Below are 26,330 nucleotides of genomic sequence, written 5' to 3'. Positions count from 1 at the left end.
GGAAACTTCCATCAGGGTGGTAGTGAGGCAGCTCTTGAGTTTCTCATCTCCGCATCTCTCGAGCTCCGCATGAGCTACGGCAAGAATAGCCCCCACCTGCACGGTGATAAGTCCTGCAGACTGCGCCTCGCTGAGTATGCGGGCCATCTAACTGTTCTCACTGGCGCAACCAACCATGACTAAGTTCAGGCCGAGAAGTGGCGTACGTCAAATAATTTAGTTCAGCCGGGTTGCCTGATGTACATTATTAGCATTTGTCCATCTGGATGCATTTTATGGCAGCTTCCCTGTTGGAGCAGAGAGCTTTGAAATCCATCACCGTTCCATGAGAGAGTATTTGAGATCCAGAAAATTACTTTCAGTTATGCTGTACTTCTGCTTAAATTGATCTTGTCAACTGATAGCGCATTGTTGATTACCGAAGTGTTCATCCATGGATATAGATATGTTGCGTCCCGATTTCTCAGGCACCAATCACCTCAAGCGACGTCACCGCCGTGGGGAAAGCAGCTTCCAGCTTCTTGCCATCCACGCGTCACAGGAGCCTGATGGAGAGCTTCGACGACGTGACCCTGGTCGGCCCAGTGTCTGGTCCCGCCGTACTGGATGACCACTTATCTCATCCCAACCATGAGTCGACGACAAGAAAGCCCGCCGATGCCGAGTCAGCGGAATCGAGCACCCCCACGTCGAGCCAGTCGATGAATGCAAGCCGCCCGATCGAACCACCTGGGAATGAAATTGTCGAAGAACCCTCAATCTCCTCGGACTTTCCACCTGAAGAGGAGGATGAGGAGCCCCATGTCGCCACATCATTTGAGCGCGAGTCCTCGCCCACATCCGCCCAGAAGCATCACTCGGGCGTGGACGTCGAAGATGAGGGTATCAACCGCATGCACAAGTTCACCCTATACGAGACTGCAACTCGGTTTTATATGGTCGGCATCAACCTTGCAGAGACGCGCTTTCGCATTTTGAAAATCGACCGCACGTCGGAGTCTGGCGAACTGAGCCTCATTGAGGACGGTATGGTCTACACCAAGAGGGAAATGGTCCAGCTGCTAGACGCTATTGATGATGGGAATAAGAGCTCGGGTGGCCTGGTCCAGAAGTGCAGTGCCTGGGCACTGCTGGGATTTATCCGTTTCACGGGGGCATACTATATGCTCCTTGTCACCAAGCGGAGCCAAGTTGCCATGCTGGGTGGTCACAATGTGTATCAAATTGACGAAACAGAGCTGATATCACTGACTACATCTGACTATTCACGACTCAAGCCCGAGAAGAACACGGAAGAGGAGAGGTACAAAGCGATATTGAATAATCTGGACCTTACCAAGTCTTTCTATTTCAGTTATTCTTACGACATCACCCGGTCACTCCAAGACAACATTTGCCAGGAACGAAAAGCACACCAGGATGGTCTTTCTGGGCGTATGCCATATGGTTACAACACGATGTTCGTTTGGAACCACCACCTCCTCACTCCGACCATGAACACTCTCAAGAACCCATACGAATGGTGTCTCCCCATCATTCATGGATATGTGGACCAATCCAAGATGAATGTGCTTGGTCGGTTGGTTTATATTTCCATCATCGCTCGAAGATCCAGATTCTTTGCAGGAGCGCGGTTTCTCAAACGTGGTGCCAACGACTTGGGTTATGTGGCGAACGATGTGGAAACCGAGCAGATCGTCTCTGAGCAAATTACCACCTCTTTCCACTCTGCAGGACCAACCCTACATGCAAATCCCAACTACACCTCCTATGTTCAACACCGTGGTAGCATTCCCTTATACTGGACTCAAGAAAACACAGGAGTATCGCCTAAACCAGATATTGAACTTAACTTGGTTGATCCGTTCTACTCTGCAGCAGCGTTGCACTTTGACAATTTGTTTGAAAGATATGGAGCTCCGATCTACATATTGAATCTTGTCAAGTCTAGAGAGAGGACACCGAGGGAGTCAAAGCTACTCAAAGAGTTCACCAATGCGGTGACTTACTTGAACCAGTTCCTCCCACCCGACAAAAAGCTTATCTACAAAGCCTGGGATATGAGTCGTGCAGCCAAGAGTCGTGATCAGGATGTTATCCTGACATTGGAAGAAATTGCCGGTGACATAATACCGAAGACTGGATTTTTCAAAAATGGAGCCGATCCGGAATCAGGATTACAACTGCAGAATGGCGTTGCGAGAACCAATTGCATCGATTGTCTTGACCGGACCAACGCAGCGCAGTTTGTCGTTGGCAAGAGAGCGCTCAGTTACCAACTCCATGCTCTAGGTGTCATTAATGAGACGACCATTGATTACGACACTGACGCTGTCAATCTCTTTACAAACATGTGGCATGACCACGGCGACACGATTGCCATCCAATACGGAGGATCTCACCTAGTTAATACTATGGCAACCTACCGCAAGATCAACCAGTGGAGCAGCCACTCTCGGGATATGGTCGAAAGCTTTAAGCGTTATTACAACAATTCCTTTCTGGATGCCCAACGTCAGGAAGCCTACAATTTGTTCCTTGGCAACTACATATTCACCCAGGGCTCTCCGATGCTGTGGGATCTCTCCACTGATTACTACCTACACCATGCCGACCCAAGGTCTTATCTGGAAAAGAAACAACCCAATTACATTTCCTGGTACACGCCAGAGTACCTGAAGGACCGAGAGATTCCCCCTCTGCCACCTCACCCCAAAGAGCCGCTCTCGCGCTTTGACGACTATTGGATGGAGTACTACCGACCCTTGGCTCTGTCGACCCTCTCTAAGGTCTTTTCATACAAAATGAATTCCACCCTGCGCTATCTTCCTCCGTTGCGTCCCGGGCAAATCGCTCCAGACTTGAGCCCATTTGTTCCACGCATACCACCGGAGCAGATGCAGCGCGATCGTCCGCCTCAGCGCAGTGTGAAGATCCAGGAGCCCTCCGATAGTCATGCTCGCTTTGCGACATCGACCTCACAAATACCAGAATCCACTCAAGCCTGGACGCATCAACTTCCATCTTCATTCAAGCAGCCACCATCAACAGGGATCATCAAAGAGTCCAAGTTTGAGATTTCACACGGATCTCGTATTCCACCCACACATCAACAATACACTACATCGGCTCCCAGCAAAGCACAAATTGCCCAGTGGACTCTGGGCCAGCTGGTCACAGACTCTCTCAATCCATCTGTGACCGCAACTGAAGCTGAAGAGTACGAAAGATACATCAACCATCCTCTCAAGGTCCCATTGGTCGTGACATCCGAGGATGAGATGACAGCTGCTTCGCTCCGAGAGCACGGCCCGAACCTGGATCTTGTCGAGTACGTAAACAAATGCAATGTTGAGGAAGCGGTCCTCGAAGCGAATGCCGAGGAAAACGTGGCTGACTACGCGGAGTTCCTGAATGTATCGGAGGAAGGACTCACAGTGGTCGGGGAGGACTACGAAAAGAAGAGGTATAAGCGCTACAGGCAGTGGTTACGGGGGAAGAGTCTTTTCAAACAACGCGTTGACGTGTAATGAATCGTTCCGTTATTCAGAATGATACCCCGATTATGTTGATTTTTTTCTCGAGTGAATCAAGCTACCAGCAAGTGAAGCGGACCTTAAGACGCCAAAACGCTCTCCGCACTAAGTCGTAGCAGTTATAGAAAGCTATAGCGTTTGAAACCATCCTTTTCTTCAACGCAGACTCATGATTTCACCTCGGCGAACAAAAGTGTCTCCAACTGAGGGTCCGCGTTAACGAGCTCCTGCAACTCCTTCTGCATACTCTCCTTCGCAAGCAGCTGGTCCACATCTGGGCCTCCCTCCACACCCGAAACGGGATTTTGCAAGGCATGTTTCAGTACAAACACCGTGCTCTGTAGTTCCCACCTCGACTTGTCTAGTTCTGCCACATCTGCATTGGACTTTTCGTCTTTGTTTTGCTGTTTCTCCTTGATTTCGCTGACAACATGCAGCCAGCACGCACTCAAGCCTCCCAAGAGCTCTCCGCGCCATCTCCACACGCGTGGATGTGTGTTCAAGATAACACTCTTTGTAGCCGATACTGCGGCGAAGAGGAGTGGGGGGTGAGCGGTCCCGAAGGGATTGGAAAGTGTGGTGTAGAGGGCCGGAACGATATCTTGAAGGTACTTCGTGGTATGGATCCCAAGCTCCTTGACAAAAGTAGAAATCCATTCGAGCAGGAAGGTTGATAGACGCGGATGGGGGAAAGACGCAGAAGTTGTGGCAGAGGCTGGCGTCGAGGAGCTGATGTGGTGGAAGGAATGGATGAGGTTTGATCGGAGAATCTTGGTGAGACTGAGGATGTAGGTTTCCTTGTCCTTTTCGATCTGGGGTTGCGCCTTCTTGGTAGACGGGTTGATGTAGGCTGCCTTGAGGAGAGATAGCAAAGCAGGATACGCTGCACCGAGAATTTTGAGGGAACTGTCTTCTGGTGTGATCGTTGGCAGAGACAGGAGACAAGGCGTGACGGCATCGTCGAAAACAGAAATCAGGTTCGTCCGAATAAGGATGTCGGAGCCACTTTTTTGGATGGGTTTCAGGATTGCGATGAGCAGTTCACAGCCCTTTGTCTTCAATCCGATGCTACTGTCATCTATGAAAGCCAAGATCACAGGCACCAGAAGGGGAAAGTGTGCTTCTAGGTGCTTCTTGTCGGCCGGCTGTTGAAAAGGTTAATGGAGCAGCCACGATAAGCCAAGCGTATGAGTACGTACCTTATATTGCGAGATTACCCAGGAAATCACACTCGTGACATATATATCAGTATTCTTCCAAGGCTTGGTCGAGTCATCAAGGGCGCTTCCATCAAACCGGGACAAGGGGATAGGGTGCAAATTCTTGCGTCCTTCACTTGTGATAGCAGGGTTCTTGGTCTTTGCGAAAAGGGGACGTATTTTTTCCTTAAGCAGGCTCTCAATTATTGGGAAGACACCATCCTGACAGGTAACATCAAGATGCATGGAGGCACTCATGGTCGTGTCTTCTGTAGTCCATGGATCCTGCTCCGACGCCAAACTGACCATCGCCAAAATTACATCGGGTGAGCTGGCGACAGACCGATCTGGGAGGCATATGACGGCCTTTGCTGTCATTTGCGTTATCAGGGCAGCCGCCAGGTTGCATCTCAAACGGCTTTCTTCTTGGGCTTTCTTGATTTCTTGGATCCTTTTTAGCAACGTCTCTCGGGGTGCTAACGGACAATCTCACCTTCGGTCACTTCGATAGTCTCATCGAATGATGCGGCAAAGGCAGAAGATGGCAGTGCAAGCTCACTAGCCCAGTGAAACAAATTGACAACAGCCTGGGCTTCATTTCCTTGTAACTCTCGAGGGCCTCCATCGTTCGGCAGCAGTGGATCCCACCCACAGTCAATGAAGCAGAACGCTGTCCACAGACTTTCACAGGCCTGTTCAACTCGTCAGTGCTAATTGGAAAAGCTTTGCAAATCAACTCACATTTAGATGGGTTGTGTTATCGTAAGATGACACGTTCAACCACAGTTGATGCAGGCTGTTCTGCCGTCCCGCCAGCATTGACTCCCGGAAAAATTCCGGCAGCTGCCAAGGGTTGCGCTGAAGCGCATCACGAATCTTTTGCCGTAGCTGCTCCATGTCGAGAACTGGAGTATTCAACTATACTACGCCGGGTGGCAGTAAACACAGAAGATGGAGAGTGTGTGGAATTGATTTTCTGGTTCTCCCGCGTCACTTGACCTCTCACAACCCCAACTCTGCGCGACGCCGCCCGATTTCCTCCAGTGCGGCCTCTTTGCCGCTGTCGGGGTGCATTAACTGGTATTCAACCACCATCGTCGTTGCCTTGCTCATCCATGGTCCATTTTTGGCCTCGAGGCTTTTCATGATTTCCTGTCCATTTACAATCGGCTTAAGCTCACATACGGTTTCTAGACCGTGGTCTACAAGGTATTCTCGGAACTGGTCATACTCGCGTACCACTGAATACCGTCAGCGTTAAACAATAGAGAATCATGAACCACGATAGTCCTACCTTCACTGAAGTCTCGTCCTTCCATAGCTTCCTGAAGCATGGCCAGGACAACGCAGAGTCTCCAATCCTTACCCCAGGCCCGTATGCGCAGACCGATCTGTTGTCGAATTTCGGCGGCAGTACCACTGATGGTGTTTTCTAGCAAAGAGAACTTGCACTTGGTGATGTCCTTGTAGTTCCAAGTTGCATCGCGAAGGATGTTCAATGTCTTGTTGTCGGAGCGAAGGCTGTCTCGACCAACCTCCACCGGGCGTGTTGGAGGAGGCTTTTTACCTATTTTACCTCGGGGAGGGACAGAGGTCCAAGGTGCAAAAGCTGCAATCATCCATGCATAGTAGGGGCTGGATTCATCGATGATGAGGAATCGATGCATTCGCTCCACTACCTCAAAGTCGGTCTGTTCGGGATGGGGGTATAGTAGCTGCGCCACATTGTTGTAGGCAAGAGGCCAGGTCGAAATGTCCGGTGTGACCTCATCCTGGTGATTGGCAAAGATGGTGTGATAGAGCCCGATTCGACCGATAAAATGTAAAGCGCCGCGAGGATCAGGGCCTGCAATATAGCTGGTAAGAAGTCAATCACACCAAAGCGGAGGAAAGCACACTCACCACGGAGCATTTTCTCTAGCTCGGTTCCCACGCGCTCCTTGCTGATCTTAACCTTCAACGCAACGCTGATATCCTCATTTCGCATTGCAGCCTCAGCTTCCTCGTCGATTTGGTATCCCAGTCTGCTGGCAAACCGAATCAAGCGAAGGACACGAAGTGGGTCATCCTTGAAGGTCTGGTATGGCCCAAGCGGAGTACGAATCAGGTGTTTACCCATGTCTTCCAGTCCTCGTCCGGTGAGGTCTTCTAGCCGCGACTCGTTGAGATTGTAGAATAGTGCATTGATTGTGGCGTCTCGCCGCATTGCGTCCTCCACTGCCGTACCAAATTCCATCTGTGGATTCCGGCTATCCTCCGAGTAGGTCTCCTTGCGCAGATTCACCAGATCAATGTCCAGACCAAAAATCTTTGTTGTAACGGTTTCCAGATGCTTGGACTTTTCCGGGTTGGCCTCGATCTTGTGTAGGCTCACAATCGCATCGGTCATTTCCCCGTTAGGAAGGCTCTTCTTGTATTTCTCAAGGTTTTCTGGGATATCGAGGTACTGCTTTAAGGCCATTCCGAACTGGTATCCTGTCATGCTGCTGATCCCTACGTCGATATCATGACTATCGACTCCAAGTAGCTTGTCTCGTACCCAACCGCCGGTGAAACGTAGCACCGTCTCTGGGTGGTTGATCACATCACTGCCTCCATCCACAATCGCTTGATCTCGAATGTACTGTGCAACATCCAGAAGGAGGGTTCGGAGTGTGCTCTCGATCGGAGTGAGCTGGATGGTGGGGTGTACAAGATCCATTTCTGGGTGTGAACCGCCCCGCGCGGGGGAGGTAGCAATGCGTCGTCTTTTCGATGCGCGCTCCGAAATGTCTGAGTCGGTTTCTGGGCCACGCATGGACAGGCGACGAGGACTTGAGGTGCGGAGAACGAGTTTGGAGAGGGTCCGCGGGCGTGGATGAGGCACTGGTCTCGCTAGAGTGCGGGCAAGTGGAGTCGTGGATGAGAATGGGCGACCGGACGCGAGTAGGAGCTCAAGAGAGCGCAATTTGTGCATTGGCAAGAGCCATGAAGCGACTATGGTGGGGGAAATGCGCCGCTTCAAAAAGAAAGCCAAGGTGACTCAGTACTGATCGCCGATAAAGCTGCGCCCTCACGTGGTTGCATCATCACCCGCGATTTCTCAGATGCGCCCAAAGCCAACGATCTTCACTTCTCTTTCTTCAGTTTGCATGGGTTCCTAGCTGACCACCATACACCGCTGAGTTCTGGTCTATCTGGCGCGCCGTCTGCTCACCTCTCCGCAACACCTATCGGGCCCGCAGCTAGCCACCTGGCGTTCCCTCATCAACAACACCGACCAAACGACGCCTTCCCCTCCTGCCCAACCCTGCGGTCCAATTCTGACTTCGTGTTCCTCTTGATTTGGCAACCCAGTCGATGGGCCTGTCGATTTCCTACACTAGCTTCAGGTTCTCAAAAAGCAGTAGGTGTCCATGACATCGCCCGGAGATGCTACTCCGGTGAAACCTCCGCCGTCCTTCTCCCCCGGCCTCACACGAGTCGCATCCAAGTCACGATTCCCGGATGAGCACGAATCCACACACTCATTAGATGCGGAGCTGGCAGAGGCCCAGACAGGGTCATCTCCCACGCCACCTCTCTCGGCGACGACTGCAGAGCTGCCAATCCGGACTTCATCGCCGCACGCCCGGTCTGTCAGATCATCCACCCCGCAATTAGCCCGGTCTTCGCTCGGATCGCCCTTCGAGGGACGCTTCGATGGATCGGAGGATGTCAGGTCGTTGATTATCCGGGCTTTCTCTCCAACGGTTGCCGTATATGCCTCCGATGACACCGATAATTTAGTGCGGAATAAGGGGTTCAAGGGGGGCTTCTGGGAATTAATCCGGCCCTTTGGCGAGACAGTGTCTGGAAAAGTGGTCATCAGGGATAGTATCGGTTCAAGTCGCGCTTGGGAGGATTATGGTGTACGCTTTGTGGACCTCAAAGGGTTCGGCCGGGCCCCGGCTGGTCGAGAGTCCGGGCGAGAGTCGCCCCTGGCGCAGATAGAGGAAGTGTTGGAGAAGCAGTTGGACGCTATGGGAAGCTCACTTGGGGTCTCTGTGCCCTCAAAGGACGTTCTGGGATTTCCTGCAACGACATCTGTGTGCAAACTGTTCCTGCGGCAGCTGTTGTCCTCTACGCCCCCGGCGCCCCATGAGACGTTCGGCCATCCGGTTGCCAGTGTGATCGCCATCAGCTCCCGCAATACCGCTCCTCTGGAAACACTCAGACAGCTTTATGCGGAGAGTAGTACGGGCAACAGACGGTTACCCGACTGGGTGAACCAGGAGTATCTACGATATTACGTCTTGGTCCACGATGAGGAACGCGATGATATCACAGAATCTACCAAACTATATGATCAGATGAAGCGCCACTTTGGCTTGCATTGCCATCTATTGAGGCTTCGGAGCAGCCAGTGTGTGGTGACGGATGATGATAGTGTACAGGTGCCCGTGCCTGAATGGTTGTCTCCATTGGAGCGATTGTCGGGGGTTGGAGAGGCGGGTAGGTCTTGACTTATCCTGTATATCGAAATTAAGACTGACCACTCCTTCAGAAACACTCGTGGATCTTGGTACGGATGGGACACCATACCTCTTTGATTCGGATGCCACTGCAATCAGGACTCTTGTCAGAGAGCTCACTGTGCAGTCGGTGATTCCATTCATGGAGAACCGGGTGGCTGTTTGGAATGATCAAGTTGCGTCCCGAAGGCGTGGGTTCAGCGGCCGGTTCATGTCCATGTCTCGCCGATGGGCTGGTTTCGGCTCAAGCTCACGCTCGGGTATAGGGTCCTCGGGTGGCGGTAGTGGAAACTACGATTCTACGCAGAACTACTATCAACCCGACGCACCCGAAGCCATTTTGCGAAAGATGGCCGATTTTGCGTTCATGCTTCGTGATTGGAAGCTATCTGCTTCCACCTATGAGATGATTCGCTCCGACTTTGGAAACGACAAGGCATGGAAATACCACGCAGGAGCTCATGAAATGTGCGCCGTCAGCACGCTGCTGAATCCTATGGCCATGTCAGCAAAGATCAAGCTTGAGTCTGTTGATCAAAATTTCGAGACTGCCTGTTACTCGTATCTCACAAGATGCTCAGACGCGTCCCATGCGCTACGAAGCCTTTCTTTGGCCATCGAGCTTCTCAAGTCTCGGGGCGGAACTGCAACCGAAAGCGCCGCCAGGTGGGCCATGCGGGTCATGGATTTTGGCCTGGTCAGCTCGATTGGCCATATCCTCTTCATGGAAAGAGTGGCGGCCTGCTATGCTTCGAAGACACCCGCCGGCGGGGCCAAGTGGGGTGCGCGTAGAAGGAAAGCTGGCATGTGGAGCATCTTTGCAGCCGATCAATGGCTGAAGGCAGGGAAGCCTACCCTGGCTTCAGCTTGCCTTGAAGAGGCCGAGCATCACTACGCTGATGTACTCGAGGTCGACGGCGTGTTTCCCATGCCCGAAATGCGCAGTTTTGTTGACAACCTTCGCCATGCTGTGAAGATAGCGTATCTCGAATCAAGAGGCTTTGATGCGCGCGACGAACCAGTTACCGAAGATGCTCACGGTACTGAGGAAGTCAGCGAGAAACTCGACAAACGGAATCATCGTCGCTCGCTGATCGGGCTGCCTGCCCAGTTGGATGCTGGCAATCTCATCATGAGTCCGACGACCAGGGACCCCGAGAACTCAACAAATGATGACTTTGAACGAGCTTAGGTCATGACCTGAATATATTATCATAGCATTTACAGATAGAATACAGACTTCTTTCTCTGCATAGTCCATGTCTTTCTCACTATGTGCCTCCATTTATCACTAGAAAAATAACGATCACGTGTGCTTATCGATAAAGCTTCCATGTGGTGTTGACGAGACTCCAAATCGCAACTCCGCATCGCGACATCTGGAAGTCAAGTAGGACTACTGCTCGCTGAGACCCTGAACCGGCACGAGCATACTCTCACAACTCTCGAAAAGGTGCCGATTACCATCGTCGCCCTATATACCTGCGCACTATGAGCGAACTCCTCCACTACATCCTCAACAACGAGGATGCATTTCGAAAGTATCTGGGTCCCCTAAGTACTCTGATATGCGAGACTCGAACCAATAATGAGCAATATGCAATCGACAAGCTAATACCCTGTCCTCTCATATCTAGAAACCGCCTACCTTCTCTTTACTCCGACTTTACCCTCCAAAAGAAAACAAATCCCGATGGCTACGCTGTTAACATCGCCGCCTGGGAACAAGCCCTGAACCGCGCCGCAAAGCGCGGGTACACATCATCGCGCGGTATTCGTGTGCGCTCGGGCTCCGCGACGTCACAGACAAATATGTCACCACGGCGAAAGAAGACCGATCACCTCATTCTTCGCACGGACGAGTCGCTTTTGAGAGATTTGGAGCTTCCTGAGTGGGGGAGACCCGTGGCACTTGGAGCTGTCTTTGTATGTGGGAATTACCTAGGATGCTATTGGCTTACGCTCTACTGTCTCAAAAACCCATGCTGACTATACATCGTGAAGGACGAAGCCATGCGCAAGCATACCATGGTTCCCTTGCCAGTTTACAAGACCACCCCGGGTAGTCTGCGCAAGAGTCAGTGGAGATTTATCGACCCTGGAGCACTCAGTCCATGGAATGTCATGAGCTGGGGCGTTCGGACGTTAAAGGGGTTTGTAGTTGGCGAGGGAGAGTCTGCTCCGAAACTACAGGTTCAGGAACTGGTACTGGCAGAAAACTTGCAGGTAAGTCACGTATCATGAGCGAGAACGATAATTTAGCGGAAATGATTCTAAATGTGGCTCAGGAGGTGGCAGATATGGTCGTCAAAAGGGCCACAGGTGGCAATATCTCCAAGCTTGACCTTATATACTCAAAAGAAAGCTTTGTGGAGAAATTCGCGACGATACTACATGATGCGACGGAACTATCGGATGCTGATTTTGATGTTCTTTTGCTCTATCTATCCCGCGACTGCGGTTCCATTGCATATGATGGCAAGGTATGTGAACGTATATACAGCATATCGTCTATCGATACTGATCTTGTAAAATCAGACCATCAAATTCAAGTCATCGAGCGATTCTGCGCAGATCACGCAGCAGGACACAACTATCGCTTCCATTAAAACGCTTCTCTCGGCCATCTCAAAACAGGTCACAGACCTCGAGTCGAAGAGTGCAGACTTAACGACATCCGCGAAGACGGCGCTGGCAAATAAGAATCGGATCTCAGCATTGTCTGCTATCCGGTCCAAGAAAATGGTCGAGCACAATCTCTCACAACGACTTACCACCCTTGCACAGCTCGAAGAGGTCTATTCCAAGATCGAGCAGGCTGCAGGCCAAGTGGAGATCGTACAGGTCATGGAAGCAAGCACGGGCGTGCTTCGTGGGCTTCACGCTCAAATTGGCGGTGCCGAACGTGTCGAGGATGTGGTCGAGGAATTGCGTGAGGAGATGAGCAGGGTTGATGAAGTTGGAGGTATCATTAACGAAGCAGGCCCAGTCATCGACGAGGGTGAAATCGATGATGAGCTCGAGGCACTTGAGCAGAGCGATCGCGAGGCAATGGAAGAGAAGGATGCAGAGGAAACACGGAAGAGGCTTGCCGAGCTCGACAGCATCAAGCAAGCGTCAGACGAAGCGGCCCGCCAGACACAAGAAGAGCACGTTGAAGCTCAACTGGCTGAGAGTATCGGGAGGCTTTCCAATATGTCCGTTGAAGATCGCCAAATGCCAGCGAAATAATTGATCGCTGGTGAATACACAAAGTGCGTGTTGGAGGCCACCTATTATGCTGGGTCGCTTCTCGAACGCCGATATGATATGGCAAGGAATCACAGTGAGATCAACAGTCGTGATGATCGACCCCTGTGTTGTTCTCAACGGGTTCTTTCGCAGCCTCATCCGAACCAGAGGCCTTGGGGATAGTGGATCTTACTTGAGCCTCTGTCCGTTTGCGAGCATTTGCAATAAGGCGCTTGAAATCAGTATCATGATCTGCGGACCAGCCCGCCGTGTCGAAGTCCTTGGCCATGATGGTATTCTTCTCTAACAGCGAGGACCCCGTTGCATGTCCACCCTGTGTCCTCTCCCAGATATCCAACTCCCTCAGCAGTTCTCTCTTGGTCTTGGGGCTTTTTGAATCACAATTGGCATTCCAGAGGTTCATCCACTCGGTGTGACGTCTCTGCATTAATTGCCTGGGTCCCCAGTCCGGGATACCCAGCTCCCGAAATTTCTTTCGCATCATATTGTCCTTTAATAGACTGTAATTCATCGAAGGTAGTCGGTCGAGCTTTGTGGGCGAACTTTTGCCAATGCGTGCTTGGGGTTGTAATGATCTAAAGTCTTCAATTAGACTAGGCGCGGCAAGACTTGCGAACAGGTTCAACATACCCAAACGCCGACTGTTTTGGAGGCGACGCCTCCTGCGTCCTTATGCAGGAATCAAGATGTGTATTGATCATCTCGCTCTTCACTTTGCCTTGACAGACCGGGCAATCAACCATACCATCTTCTGCGGTGACATTAGGTCTATCCATAGATCAGGAGTAGTAGAGGACAAACCAGGATAATATTCCTCATCTTGACTGTCCTCAATTACTTCAGGTGTGTCTTGAAGATCTGGCGCATCTACTTTCACCCGTTGCGACCTCCGGACGCGTTGCGAACTCGCGTCATGGGCTTGAAGATCCTCTGACTGCTCCAAGCGACCGAGCTTGCGCTTCTTCGGCGAAGACTCTGCCTCTGAGTCCTCGCCACGCGCAAGACGCTCAGCCTCTTTCCTCGCAAGGTCGAGCACGCTTTTTCGCGCGTTCATAAACGTCTCAACGAATTCCTGAACAGCCCAGTTTCGGCGCAGTTTAAGTTCTTGGTCGTTAGAGCGACATATTGGGCATTTGCCCTCGCTACTGAGAGATCGACGGATGCATAGTGAGCAAAAGGTATGTGAGCACGAAGTAATGACGGGGTTCTGAAAGACGTCTTTGCAGATTTGGCATCGCAGCGACGATTCGAGTGGCGCGAGAAGCGAAAGCGGTGTTCCCAACCAGTCGGTGGAGTCCGGGAGATCGAATGACTGCTCCATCGGATACAGCGAGCAGTTGAGGGCCTGCGCAAAGAGTTTCTTGTCAAGAGCGACAGGTCTCGTGCTATTGCGCTTGGAGGAAGACGCAGGACGCAGGTGGAGTTGACCGCCAAGACCCGCTGACTGATACGCGTTAAGTGGTTTGGCACGCGTCAAGCAACGGACGAGCTTCAGACACCATGGACTCCAAATTGTACCTGGCCGAAAATGTGCTCAATGAGCGGCGGACGGTAGGCCTTTTTTATACCCAGCCTCTTCTCAGCAACGTCTCATCGCTTGCAGGTCACCTATCGCTCATTGAGCCGCGCGCTGAAAGTCCACGCCAACCATGCGAAACAGTAAGTTTTGCGCCTCTTGACCGAGCTAACCACCCAGTGCTGATGTATGCTTTCCGGATTTAGAATTCTCTATGAGTTCCACCGTAATGAAAATGCGAAGAAGCCGCAGAGTGTCCACGCTACCTACGTCATCTCGGGAATCCAGAAACCACCGGAGCCACCAGCGGCCAATGGACATGCGAACGACGACGATGAGATTATGCCGAGCAGCCCCTACCTGCCTAGCTCAATGCCCAATCAGGACAGCGCACCTCACTCCATCCGCCTTGCCTCAATCATATTAGCCCGCGAGGAAGACTTGGAGGGTAGGAATTCATGCCTGAAAGCATCTACTAGGGTGGCCTTGCTAATTTTTGGGCCACTTGAATAGATGCAAAGGCAACATTTCAGGCGATATCTACAATTCATGTCTACAGTATTCAGTCCACCGTGCTTCAGGACCTGAATGTGCTGACAGACGTGGCTCGGGAAGTGGTGACTTCGCATGCACAGGAGGATCCATTGGAGTGTGGGAAACAGTGGGGCATGATTCAGAATCGCAATGTCAAGGTACGCCTCCCAATCTTTCATATTTGGGAAGGAACAGATGGTAATCATGAGAACAGCGGAGAACCGGTGCACGCCCACCTCCAGCTCCAGCCGCGGCGCCCAAGCCCAAGCTCGAGTCAACAGTTCCTGCCAAGCGGTCTCTACAGAAGGAGGCACCAGAGTCGAAACCCGGACCCACGGTCGAGGAACCCAAACCTCAACCGTCTTCGACCAATAACTCCCAGCCGCCATCGAAGCCTAACGGAAAACCAGCACCTGCGAAGAGCTCAAAGGGCAATCTGTTCAGCTCTTTTGCCAAAGCGAAACCAAAGCAAAAGCCATCAGTTCAAACGGAATCTGTCAGTCTTATTTGTTTTCTCATCTATTATTCACGTATGCTAATGTCTTCACAGGCGGAACCAAGTGGTGCAGAAGATAGTGAGTAGCCTTTTAATGCCCAGATGTCCACCGGCTAACTAGTATTAGTGGTCTTGGACGATGCTTCCGAGGAGGAAGCCGAGGAGCTGTTCCCTGAAAGTGGTGACAAACCCGCATCCTCGAACCGCCAAAGCAGGAAGGAGCGTGAAGAGAAGCTGAAAGCGATGATGGAAGATGACGATGCAGATGGTACGGACAATACACCTGAGTACTCGGACCTTCATTCTCATGCTATTATAGATGAAGACATGCCAGATGCCGATGAGGAACCACCACGAGAACCCACGCCGGTCGAAGAAGCGCCGCCTCCCAAGCCTGCAGAGCTCAAGGAAGAGGTCACCGTGCAAGGGGGACGCCGGCGAGGCAAGCGGCAAGTCATGAAAAAGCGCACAGTCAAAGACGAGGAGGGGTACCTTGGTAGGTGTTTATTTGCCCGGGGTCTATGCATCATGCTAACTGCAGGACAGTCACTCGCGAGGAGCCGACTTGGGAGTCCTTCTCCGAGGATGAGCCGGCGCCAGCCAAGAAGAAGCCGGCGGTTAACGTGCCCAGGGGCAAAGGAGGCAAGCCTGGGCAGGGCAGTATCATGTCATTCTTCGGCAAGAAGTAATAGTGTTCTGTATTCAATAAACCGAGTTCCTGATTCCATCTTATCCGGGTTGTTTGTACATAGAACCACGAAGTATCAACAACCGCCGATCTCTCCACGTCTCCGCATTTCTGGTGGAGACGGTGCCACCGTTCCTTTGGACGATGTCACCTGGCTTTGGATTTCCCCGAGTCGACGATTATAAGCCTCTAGAATCACTTTGTTTGAATTTCACGGCGGGGATGAATTCGAGGAATGCGCATCCCTGTCCGGTTGGGATCGACATGAGCCATGCCTCCCCTCTTGCTTTCGCTATTTACCCCGTCCGGTCACTTCGCGGGTGCGACTTCATTCCTCCAACCTGCCTGCCATGCGTCTCTCAGCGCTGCTTGCCCTTGCGCTTTTGGGTTTCGAGGTGAGTGCACTGCCCGGGCGTGATGATCCGGCTATCCTGCGACGCGCTTGTCCGGACTACACCTCCTACTCCTCGACGCCGCAGTGAGTACCCCTCTCCAACATCTGTCACGCAGGCCGAGACTAACATCTTCTAGCGCTCCTTATAGTGGCGGTCCGTTGAATCTTCCTTACCAGCGACCAGCGGAGGCTTGTCGCACCTTCTCGTCGGCGACGGTCGAAAAGGTCATTGAGGATGTAACATCGCGTTTGGTCGACAAAGATATTGCGCAGCTCTTCCGCAATGCCTACCCCAATACGCTGGACACGACGATCCGCTGGCATAAAAATGGATCCACCTCGGCATCGACTCGTCGTAGTCTCAAGCGTGACAGCTCGGACTGGAGCGGGGCGCAGACATTCATTGTGACGGGCGACATCAACGCAGAATGGCTGCGCGACTCGACCAACCAGCTCATCAATTACCAGGCGCTGGCTTCTAGAGATCAGAGCCTGTATACACTCATTCTGGGTGCTATTCACACCCAGGCTGAGTTCGTGATTCAGTCACCCTATTGCAATGCCTTTCAGGCTCCGTCTGTAAGCGGCATCCAGCCCGAGAACAACACCCAGCAAGACACAGTACACCCAGCGTATAGCACCTCGTTTGTCTATGAGTGCAAGTACGAGCTTGACTCGTTGGCGCACTTCCTGAAGTTGGCAACTGATTTTCACGCCAACACCGGCTCGACTGACTTTTTGACTGATCGCTGGTTCAAGGCTTTGCAGACGGTCCTTCGCGTGATCGATGCAGAGTCGCAGCCCACTTTTAACACCAACAACGAATTTGTTACCAACCAGTACACATTTCAGCGACTGACTACTATTGGCACTGAGACGCTGAACCTGCAGGGTATCGGTAACCCTCTCAATAGTGGTACTGGCCTCATCCGCAGCGCGTTCCGGCCTAGCGATGATGCTACGATTCTCGGATACTTTATTCCACCAAATGCCATGATGTCTGTTCAGCTGCAGAAAATTGCACAGGTTCTCAAGGCCGCCGGTGGTCATGATGACTTGGCTACGCAGTTACAGGAGCGTGGCGAGAAGTTGGCCCAGGCAGTTCGGGAGAACGGCATCGTCGACCACCCAAAGTATGGTGACGTATATGCCTTTGAGGTCGATGGTTACGGATCGCGGATTCTGATGGACGATGCCAACGTTCCTTCGCTTCTGTCTCTGCCTTACCTTGGCTTCCTCGATGAGAGTGACCAAGTCTACCAAAACACGCGCAAGATGATCACCGCCAAGTCAGGGAACCCGTACTATCTAGAGGGCCCTGAGTTTCACGGCATTGGCGGTCCTCATAGTAAGTTTCTGATCTATCCAATGAATGGCAGATGGAGTTTCGCTCACCGGCACTTGCTATAGTCGGTCTCGAAAACGCTTGGCCTATGTCACTTCTCGTGCAGGCACAGACGTCAAACAACGACACCGAGATTCTAGACGCAATTAACCTCGTGCGAGATTCGAGCTTGCTCGGCCTCGTGCACGAGTCGATCAATGTCACCAACATCAAGGACTATACTCGGCCATGGTTTTCATGGGCCAACTCGGTGTTTTCCCAGACGATCCTCAAGGTTGCTGCTGAGAGGCCCCATCTGATCTTCGGGGAGAAAGCGGCTCCGTATAATGTTTCCACGGACAGTTAGAGATCTAAAATGGGTATCCTTGGATGCTGCGCGTGCACGAATGCCATGTCTATCATTAGCCTCCATCAGCCATATGTACCATGCAGCTATTCACCTTGACAGATGCATTCCTCGCTATTATGAAGCTTGGTTTGCATACGCAGTAATGTTATGTTGCACATGTCTGGAGCACAGTAATCAACTTTCTCATCAAGACCACTCACCGGCCCTAGCTCTCTGGAGGATGTGTAGAGGGATCCAAAATTCAGTCATCTACCTAAGAAAACGTAGTCTCCTCCAAAGCATTTTGTATCTACTATGTGTACAGGACTGGAAGACACGCGCCTCGGCTACCACCCCAGGCACGAACTATTTAAGCTGAGTCCACACCCGGGGAATGATAGTTGACTCTGGGGCGCCCCGTAGCTTTTAAGCTCAGTGAAATCCACTCGTTAGTGAGCATTTCAGGCCGGAATTGATAAGTCTAACCGAGGTGTCGGAGGAAGCGCTCCGTGCTCGCATGTCAAAGTGAGGCGTTGGACCCGCTTCAGCTGCATCTGCACTGCCGCGCACTCTGAGGAAACATCGTGGGCAGTGTCGCCTCACCTTTTCCCTCCACTGGCCACTGGGCGCTATTTTTGGATCTGGACCAGGTCGATTGAAGCTGTCGGCAATTTTTCCGATTGGAGACTCATGTGAAAAAGATGCAGACGGCTTGAGGCTGGCTCTCCTCCCCTGCAAGACCCGGGTAAAGGACTCCCTCCAACCAAAGAGCACAGGGCGATTGGATCGACAATCGAAAGACGCCTCGAGATTAGGCGACGCAGTTTCACACCGCTACAATATGAAGTGGGTGACAACTCGGAACGGCATACACCAAGGTGGGAAAGGCTGTGGCTGACAGGCCCGAGTGTGAGCGATGCATCCCCTCCTAGGTTGCCTTATTTTGCCTCATTGACAACTGACCCAACGGATGATCTCCAGGTTTGCGCCGCGCTTTCGCCTTGTCTCTGCCGCTCTCAGGGTGCTAGCACGTCCTTATTTGGCCGGTGCACCCCCTTCGTGGATGATCGGATGGCCGTTGGGCATCGTTGATCAATATCAAGTGCTTCAAACTCCAGAGCCCAAGCAACATGTTGAGCGTAGCTGAGTTGCTGCGGTCTACGTATGCAGCACCTGGAGGCTTTGGTTAACTAAGCATGAGAGACTCAGAAGTGTCTATTAGAACCGGTCCTTTTGCGAGAGCAACTTTCTAAAACTAACCCCGTCCGGCACCTTCTTTGACAGGCAACCTCCACTTCCTCTACATCCACCATTTTGTCTTCGGTGACTTTTCGCTCCTTTACTAGTCCCCACTATGCCATCTCGACGCACTTCTCCCCCATATCACCATGGTTACTGGACCACTGAACCAGGTTCTGAATCCATTCCCGCAAGCCAGTTCTCGCATTCTCTCAACCGAGAGCCTTGGATTTCCCCCACGGATGATGATTATTCCCAAGCTCATGTTGATTGTCCGGATACTGGATTGTGCCCTGGACATGTCTATCCACGCCCAGAGGCATGGGGCAACCAGCCAACACCCGTTGCGTGGTCCACGGACAATAGCCATGGATTACATGAACCAAGCCATCCTCTTGGGCCTGGAAATTTACCATGGATCACCCGAGGAATGAATCATGAAGCTATCACATTGGGAACAACTCAGCCCTATGACTCTGCTTTCCACGCTCCCCTGCGAAGACCGCCTATGGCCAGAACCAACCCCGTTCCTGAAGACCAGATATCGCGTAATAGCCACCATCCTTCCAGCTCGCACAACTTTTTTACCCACGGACTGCCTGCTGACGTTGTGACACCCGACGTTGACGTGAATTCCAGGAACCGCCCTGGTCCAATCCGGTGCGGTTGGCGGGGGTGTCCTTATCAAGGCACTTTCTCGCGTGAATCGAGCCTGTGGAGGCATATTCGGTCAACGCACGTCTCTCCTGACTCGCTGCAATGCCCGGAGTGCCTTAAGACTTTTGGTCGATCCGATAAACTTCACACCCACCTACGCCTGGTTCATCATTATGTCGCTGCGTGCTAGACGTTCGGGATGGAAAAAGCATTGTTAACATGGTGGGGGTGCTATTTGCAAGTAAGTCTGCTTTCCCTTTGACCACGTTCTTGATACTAACGATCTTCTTCAAAGGATACATGATAACGAAAAGTTCTGGGGTGGCCCGTTGCTTTATAGAAGAGCTGCCACATTCATTTTCCTAGTTTGGGTTTCATACACATCTCAGAAGGCTTGGGGACCTTGGAATATCAGCAATTGAATTGAGAATAATAATTTCGTGCCAAACGCCAGAAAAGTCGCGAACTCTGGTCACTCAAATCATTCCTTTTCAAAGTGGAACTTTTGTGTTTATTCCCTCTGGACGGTACTTGGTTAAAAGCATCGACTTACTAATGAAGCTATGTATAGTTGTATCACTATAAAATAATCAACATCTCTTATCCCTTACGCAGTTTCTTTCCAATAGCGATATGATTTCCTCGAAGGAGTAATAATTCCTGACAAAAAAAACCTTGTTTGTGTCTAGGAGTCTAGAATAATCAATGTTCTAACCCCCGAGAAGACCAGTGCATCTGTGCTAGTTAGCCTCTTGGAACCTTACTGACGTAGGTAGAGAGCTGTTGAATCCGGGCCGCGGCGCAGAACAACGTCGATATGGGATAGGCTCCAACATTAACTGCCCGGAGAGCCAACCAGCGACTGGCATGCAAAGCTCGAATCATCGGCCAAAGCTTCCAGGGGGAGCTGCAAGTGCGCGGGTGCCGTCACCATGGACATGGTCAAGGGACGCATCTTCCCTCTCTTCTCCGTCTGCTATGGAGGCGTGGAAAGCGAGAATTGGATAGTCAAGGCAGATAGCAATTCACCATTATCCAGTCCCGTCATCCATCACCCTCTCTGCACTGTCCTTTTGCCACTCGACCCTCAACTCCTATTCGCCCACGCTAGATTGATAATCCCGCCCTATCGGTGTTTACGTTAGACTATAGTCAGAGTGGTCTTTGTTCTGCCTATATATTCACAGGTTGTGCCTCGTGGAAAGTCTTCCATCTTCCTCAATATCGCACGTTCTCTCTCCAACTTGGCTATATTTATTGTTCTTCGAGAGTTCTCTTCCCAAGCTCTGGCCTTCTGTATGATGGCCGGCTTCCACGATAACACTCCCGGCAGTTCAACTCCCCAACCGCAGACCTCTGCGCCGCCAGTTATCTATTCACCATGTCCTGCAGGGCCTAACGGTTCCAATTTATCACGGGAAATGATCCCGGACCAGAGCCAGGTCGCTGCACAGCTTCCTTCTCTTGCGCAGTCTGACCCGATGAACACCGACACTGGGACTGTTCTATATAATCAACTTGACCAGAGCTTCTTCAATTGGTTCCCCCTCCGCCCAGAGCAGCAAGACGCTCTATTTGATAGATGTGAGGGCGTGAATCCAGCGGCGACTGGTGATAACGATTCGCCTGTCTATGGCCATCCCTCTAGGCCGCCCTCTAATGCTTCTCCTGGGGCAGACCCAGTGCTCTCAGCCAGCTCGGCCGCTCGGAGTTTCTCCATTCAGGACAGTCCAGTCCATGAGTATGTCCTACTTACATGGATTCCGCCGTTCACGACTGACCTTCCTTTCTCCAGCCACACTCCACATTTTAAATGTCATTGGAGAGGCTGTAGTCACAGGGGCAGGTTCACGCGTGATATCACCTTGTGGCGACACATCAAGACCACCCATCTCTTCCCGCGCGCGTTCAAGTGTCCTGGTCCACACTGCACAGTGGCCTTTAATCGGAGGGATAATCTTGATTCCCATATACGAGCCAAACACGCCCCGAGAAATGTCGGGAGAAAGAGAAGCTGCTCTTGTGCTCATATCTGATTGCCGTGATCGTTGTCATTCTCTTTCTTTCTCTGCCTGTCTTCACTCTTTGGTGTTTTTTTTTTCGGGTAGTTGGGAATCATTATTGAATCTTGGAACCGCATCCGTGCCCTGTCGAATGTAGAAGAGTTTGCTGCAATCATCCTCGCCCAAGGCCTCTAGGAGGCATCCACTCGGAAGATAACTGGTTGGACAGCGTGGGACCCCGAGAGAACTAATTCTGCGGGATCGGGAAGATACTATTGGCGAGTTCGGTGATGTGGTTGACGCCGAGTTCTTTGAGAGTGTGAAGTATCTCGTCGATATTCGCCGGAGGAAGCCCCTCTTTCTTCCGAGAGTAGACATCGATCCCCGCAGGCGTGAAGAGGGTTTTGGCAAAATAGGTGACAATCCACTGGTTGCCATCATCGGTATGGCCAAAGCCCAGGCACTCCCAGTGGGAGCTGGCGATCACCAGCCAGCCTTTGCCGCGCCAATCCCAGGCGCCTGGGTCACCGGGGGTGGGGCTGTCCACGCCATGGACCGACTTGATCTTGTCGGAGCCGACAGCCTGGTATCTGACCCGATCGTCGATCTTGACCACTCCGGCTGAGTCGGGCGGTAGTGTCTGGTAGGTGATGTTGACGTTGCGCTTGCCCTTCCACAGCGGGAGACTCGAGTGGGTGACGTGCCAGGTTCCGATCAGCCAGTCATTGGTTGGGGGCACGCATTTCTCTCCCTTGCCTGCAAAGGCTTTAGGGAGTCCAATGATATGCATAGTACTTGATACGAAGATGATGTAGAGATGTGTAATTGGATAGTTCACTAGTTAACTTGGTCCCAAGGGACGGCTACGTTGTGGTCTCATACTAAGACTAAATGGGCCTAGTACATATACTACCGCTAAGTACAACTGTAGTTCTCTCTAACCTTTTAGTCTATCTATTTAAGATTACAACAGCCAGTGCCTAGTCTGCGTCGTTGTCTCTCGTACTAAAGTCATACTATCACCAAGAAAACAAAATGGCTGCAATTCCCCTAATCACACCTAAGGTTCGAGTAAGACCGATGAGGGAAAAAAGTTAGAAAAAAGGCCACTCTAAGATATAGGACCCGCCCCATTCTCCCGTCCCGGCAATATAGGCGTAGGAGCAAAATGATAAAAGAAGAGGCCCTCCAATCCAAGCAAGAATGTCTTCATTTCAGTCTCGCTGGGGAAATTTCATGCACGGAGAGATTTCTCGAGAAGGTATATCTGTCCTGGTATCATCTGGCCCTCTGTCCGAAGAACATTCTTGGCCGTTTCATCGTCAACAGCGGTCCCTGACAGCTGACGCTTGATGCCTATTAACAGCCTGCTTGCGATCGAACTATTTTCGTGTCTGATGCCTCAGAGCCCTTTCTAGCCAACTGAACGTGTTGGTGTTGGTTTGTCGCATGTCGATTTGTCCGTTTGAATCGATCCTCCTCTTACCCTGGCAGGCACACTGTCCATGGGTAGTCACTCCTGACTAATCGTCCATCTATAGTGGACGCAGGTGCCGTAGACCTCTTTCGTGTGTAGTAATTTTGGTCGCCTTCGACTATAACAAGCCACTCATGATGTTCGGCTCCGCTTGCACCTGTCGTTATCTTCTTGCTCTTGTGGTCGTTTAGAGTGTTCGTTGATTAGATCAGAGCCAGTATCATCCGGCAAATCCGAAGTATGGGGGAGAAAATTGCCAGCCAACAGTTCAGCCCAAAGTCGTTTCTGAAACGTCTCGAAGGGTCTGAATGGGATTTGCCTTCGTGCGATAGCAGGAAAGTCTGCTCGGTTTGTGGCGGTCGTCGGGCTGTCAAGCATCCCCAGGAAATCGGAGGTGATTTGAGCCTCGTAAAGATGGATGAATTCTCGATCCATCGGGCTTGCTACGAGAAGACGGGACTTGGGTAGGTGAGCCAACCAGAAAATAGAATCTAAAACAATCTCGATCGGTACGGGGCACTTACCAAATGACTTGTTGGCCTTGGGGGCTTCATAAGGCGCTCCTGAAGTTGGGCAAGAGACAGTATGACACACACAAAGTAGGGATCCTCTTTCCATTCTTTCGGCGTGACCCGAGCCAGCTTTTTCTTGGAAAGTCGCCGGACAGGGAATTATCGCCTCCGCCGGGATGCGGACGGGGTTGGAATTTGTGCCAACGAGTACCACTGACGTTTGTGTAGTTCAAATAGCCTATCACGGGCAGTGGCTCTTGAGAAACAGATCGGTTGGGTTGATCGCTGCGATAAAACACAGTGTAGTGTGGGCGATGAACAGGCTGACCTGCGAACATAAATTCAGGTCCTTTGCTATTCCAGTATGATGTCAGTATAGCATATTTAACAATAGCACTGGTTGTATCTCACCTGCGTTTGTCGACGATGCTTCCTTCGAACAGCAGAAGGTTTGCAAGTGCGTTCAACTTCCCTTGGAGGGAGAAACTCCTGGCAAGTGACCGCGCTTCGGACTCTCCTTCATTAGGTAGCCCCGCAGAGGGCCGCCGGCCGTCTCCAATGTGCTCCATCGGGGGGACATTATCGACGTGTTGAAACCGACATCCCAGCATTTCCAGATGGTGGGATGTCCAGAACAATGGGTCCACCAAAATCTCACGATGATGGAGCATGAGGTCAGCGAGGGACACAACAACACCACCGTTGCTGGCCGACATGCTGGATCAAGCCATGGTATAGTGGAGAGGTACGGGGTTGCCGGCGGCTTTGAGCGCGTTTTCACCGCTATCCGGACCGCCTGTAGGGATCTCCTACAGTCGTAACCTCGGCGCATATCTCATCCTGAACGTCATTCGCTACTGGATTTTGCTTTCTATACACACACGAGATAGTTAGGGAAATGCTGTCCTTGTGTCATATGAAATCGGGGAGCACCGTGTCTGGAATTGAGGGATATAAAGGCCGATACGCCATTTCCGGTACAGTATACACAATCAAGTTAAATCAACACCCGTCGTAGGCCCTCTGTACCACCGAGGACTCGTCTGCCCGTGACAGGGCATCTGCCTCTGCCACTTTCCCATTTCCCGCCACGCTTGCGAGACCCCTTTTCGTCGGGTTCATTATTATCTTTCTCATTTTCGTCGTCGCCGGTGATCTCTTCTTCCCATGGTGCACCAGCCCCCTCCCCGTTCATAAAGTCCAGCTGACGCTGGTGCTCACCATTAAGCCAGTGGAAAATACACACGTAGCAGAACACATATCCTGTCTGGCAGGCTGTGGGGTTGACAAGATTGTTTAGGCAGATGGGGCAAGTATTTGCACTCGAGGTGTCAGCCGGTGGTAACGGCACCGTGAAAATGGGGAGATAGGAGGTTGCGGAGACTGGCGGCTGGTTACGACGGGGCGGCTTCAAGGCCGACTTGAGATCTCCAGGAGCAATCTTCTTCTCCTGCTCTGCGACTTGCTTCTTTTCCTTGTCATCCTGGCCGGATTTTCGCCGCTCAGCTGGGTTGGTGAGACCTGAAACCACCGGTGCAGGAAGATCGAGAACCTCGGTAGCTTTACGGGCCAATTGACGTGAGAAGTCACTTGCATGCCACCATTCCAAGAATTTCAACGCAAAGATTGACGCAGGAAGGAAATACCGCAGTGAGGTCAGAAGCTGCGGGTATAGGTTTTGCGGGCTGAGCAGACCCATCAGACCAGACCCAGGTCGCTGAGACCGTGCTCCTCCGGGAGCAGGCTTTGGATCAAGAGCCGCGGCGATGGCACGGTGATCTGCAGCTCCAAGTCGGCGGATGCGCGAGCCGATGAGCCAGAGGAACGGAGAGGAGTATTTGGTATTATCGAAAAGGTAGGCGAGGTTAAACGCCAGGATGGAGAAATAGTATGCTGCATTTACTGACGGATAAACATTGCGTAGAAACCACTTGTAATAGTGGAAAATACGCTGCCGTACCGTCGCGTTGTGCGGCAAGTCGTCGCTGGGGTTATAGCGTGGCCCGCCGCCAATAGCCAGGGCCGCCTGCGGCGCGGCATGGATGTCATACCCTTCATCGAGTTTTCGTTTCAGATATGGGATTCCGACCATGACGAGGAGATTCCTCCACACGTCCGCCGAGTGCAGCTTGAGTGCGTCACGCACGGGGCCGCCGGCGCCGACCTGGGCGCGTGGGATTTCGCCATTCTTCGTACGCAGGACGCGTTCGCGCTTGAGGGAGTAGAAATTTTCGGTAAAGGAGCCACCAAATGTGCGCAGATAGTAGCGTTCAACGACGAGAGAGAGCAAAGCGTAGACTTCGTCATAGGAGTTGAGGATCCGGAGAAGGTATCGCGGGTGGCGGTGTGTCGCGACCGCGAGAAGATACCGCAGCGATGGAGGGAGAAGATCGGAGAGCTGCTGTTCAGCGAGGAGTTCTGTTTTTCAATTCGTGACCTTGTCAATGACTGCGCATGGGCGTGGGAGTTCCCCGGGTTTTCTGGGATCCCCCGCAAAGGGTAAATCGTCTGCACTCACCGAAGAGTGATGGCTTGAACTCATCGAACTCCTGTTGAAGGCTAGGAAGATACTCCATGGTTGGGAGCACCAGTCATCCTTGACAAGGCGCGGGCGGATGGTGGTCAGAGAGTGCAGACCAGCAGGAGAGGCGGAGGGCCAAT

At 51.9% G+C, this 26,330-nt stretch overlaps 11 protein-coding genes across 11 annotated transcripts; 5 read left to right on the top strand and 6 right to left on the bottom strand.

Annotated features, from left to right (window-relative positions):
* Positions 1-548: 548 nt before the first annotated feature.
* N7459_004830 (phosphatidylinositol-3,5-bisphosphate 5-phosphatase) lies at positions 549-3,530 on the top strand (the record flags this gene model as incomplete). Its single annotated transcript, XM_056944014.1, has 1 exon — positions 549-3,530. The coding sequence occupies one exon, from the start codon at positions 549-551 to the stop codon at positions 3,528-3,530; it is 2,982 nt and encodes a 993-aa protein (XP_056800897.1).
* Positions 3,531-3,703: 173 nt separating this feature from the next.
* N7459_004829 (Tti2 family protein) lies at positions 3,704-5,632 on the bottom strand (the record flags this gene model as incomplete). The annotated part of the gene is made up of 4 exons (XM_056944013.1): positions 3,704-4,681; positions 4,736-5,106; positions 5,229-5,427; positions 5,477-5,632. The coding sequence occupies 4 exons, from the start codon at positions 5,630-5,632 to the stop codon at positions 3,704-3,706; spliced, it is 1,704 nt and encodes a 567-aa protein (XP_056800896.1).
* A 105-nt stretch (positions 5,633-5,737) lies between these two features.
* Positions 5,738-7,691, bottom strand: N7459_004828 (tRNA adenylyltransferase; the record flags this gene model as incomplete). The annotated part of the gene is made up of 3 exons (XM_056944012.1): positions 5,738-5,976; positions 6,030-6,581; positions 6,638-7,691. 3 exons carry the CDS (start codon positions 7,689-7,691, stop codon positions 5,738-5,740), a joined length of 1,845 nt encoding a protein of 614 aa, XP_056800895.1.
* Positions 7,692-8,130: 439 nt separating this feature from the next.
* N7459_004827 (TRAPP III-specific subunit 85 family protein) lies at positions 8,131-10,420 on the top strand (the record flags this gene model as incomplete). The annotated part of the gene is made up of 2 exons (XM_056944011.1): positions 8,131-9,208; positions 9,261-10,420. The coding sequence occupies 2 exons, from the start codon at positions 8,131-8,133 to the stop codon at positions 10,418-10,420; spliced, it is 2,238 nt and encodes a 745-aa protein (XP_056800894.1).
* Positions 10,421-10,719: 299 nt separating this feature from the next.
* Positions 10,720-12,459, top strand: N7459_004826 (putative vacuolar sorting protein SNF7 family protein; the record flags this gene model as incomplete). The annotated part of the gene is made up of 4 exons (XM_056944010.1): positions 10,720-11,154; positions 11,233-11,454; positions 11,517-11,711; positions 11,767-12,459. 4 exons carry the CDS (start codon positions 10,720-10,722, stop codon positions 12,457-12,459), a joined length of 1,545 nt encoding a protein of 514 aa, XP_056800893.1.
* A 100-nt stretch (positions 12,460-12,559) lies between these two features.
* On the bottom strand, positions 12,560-13,801 carry rad18 (E3 ubiquitin-protein ligase RAD18; the record flags this gene model as incomplete). The annotated part of the gene is made up of 2 exons (XM_056944009.1): positions 12,560-13,055; positions 13,209-13,801. The coding sequence occupies 2 exons, from the start codon at positions 13,799-13,801 to the stop codon at positions 12,560-12,562; spliced, it is 1,089 nt and encodes a 362-aa protein (XP_056800892.1).
* A 179-nt stretch (positions 13,802-13,980) lies between these two features.
* On the top strand, positions 13,981-15,715 carry N7459_004824 (uncharacterized protein; the record flags this gene model as incomplete). Its single annotated transcript, XM_056944008.1, has 8 exons — positions 13,981-14,031; positions 14,084-14,139; positions 14,203-14,444; positions 14,510-14,688; positions 14,745-15,026; positions 15,081-15,105; positions 15,154-15,522; positions 15,573-15,715. The coding sequence occupies 8 exons, from the start codon at positions 13,981-13,983 to the stop codon at positions 15,713-15,715; spliced, it is 1,347 nt and encodes a 448-aa protein (XP_056800891.1).
* A 349-nt stretch (positions 15,716-16,064) lies between these two features.
* On the top strand, positions 16,065-17,799 carry N7459_004823 (glycoside hydrolase family 125 protein; the record flags this gene model as incomplete). The annotated part of the gene is made up of 3 exons (XM_056944007.1): positions 16,065-16,192; positions 16,246-17,456; positions 17,519-17,799. The coding sequence occupies 3 exons, from the start codon at positions 16,065-16,067 to the stop codon at positions 17,797-17,799; spliced, it is 1,620 nt and encodes a 539-aa protein (XP_056800890.1).
* A 4,128-nt stretch (positions 17,800-21,927) lies between these two features.
* On the bottom strand, positions 21,928-22,470 carry N7459_004822 (uncharacterized protein; the record flags this gene model as incomplete). Its single annotated transcript, XM_056944006.1, has 1 exon — positions 21,928-22,470. One exon carries the CDS (start codon positions 22,468-22,470, stop codon positions 21,928-21,930), a length of 543 nt encoding a protein of 180 aa, XP_056800889.1.
* An 819-nt stretch (positions 22,471-23,289) lies between these two features.
* N7459_004821 (uncharacterized protein) lies at positions 23,290-24,385 on the bottom strand (the record flags this gene model as incomplete). The annotated part of the gene is made up of 4 exons (XM_056944005.1): positions 23,290-23,616; positions 23,682-23,804; positions 23,888-24,023; positions 24,081-24,385. 4 exons carry the CDS (start codon positions 24,383-24,385, stop codon positions 23,290-23,292), a joined length of 891 nt encoding a protein of 296 aa, XP_056800888.1.
* Positions 24,386-24,666: 281 nt separating this feature from the next.
* On the bottom strand, positions 24,667-26,245 carry pex12 (ubiquitin-protein ligase peroxin 12; the record flags this gene model as incomplete). Its single annotated transcript, XM_056944004.1, has 2 exons — positions 24,667-26,087; positions 26,188-26,245. 2 exons carry the CDS (start codon positions 26,243-26,245, stop codon positions 24,667-24,669), a joined length of 1,479 nt encoding a protein of 492 aa, XP_056800887.1.
* Between the last annotated feature and the right edge of the window lie 85 nt (positions 26,246-26,330).

Source organism: Penicillium hispanicum, assembly GCF_028827665.1.
Source record: "Penicillium hispanicum strain IBT 35686 chromosome Unknown utg000004l_segment0_segment0, whole genome shotgun sequence".
NCBI lineage: Eukaryota > Fungi > Ascomycota > Eurotiomycetes > Eurotiales > Aspergillaceae > Penicillium > Penicillium hispanicum.
The sequence above is the reverse complement of the archived record's forward strand: the minus strand, read 5'-3'. Positions and strand labels throughout refer to the sequence as shown.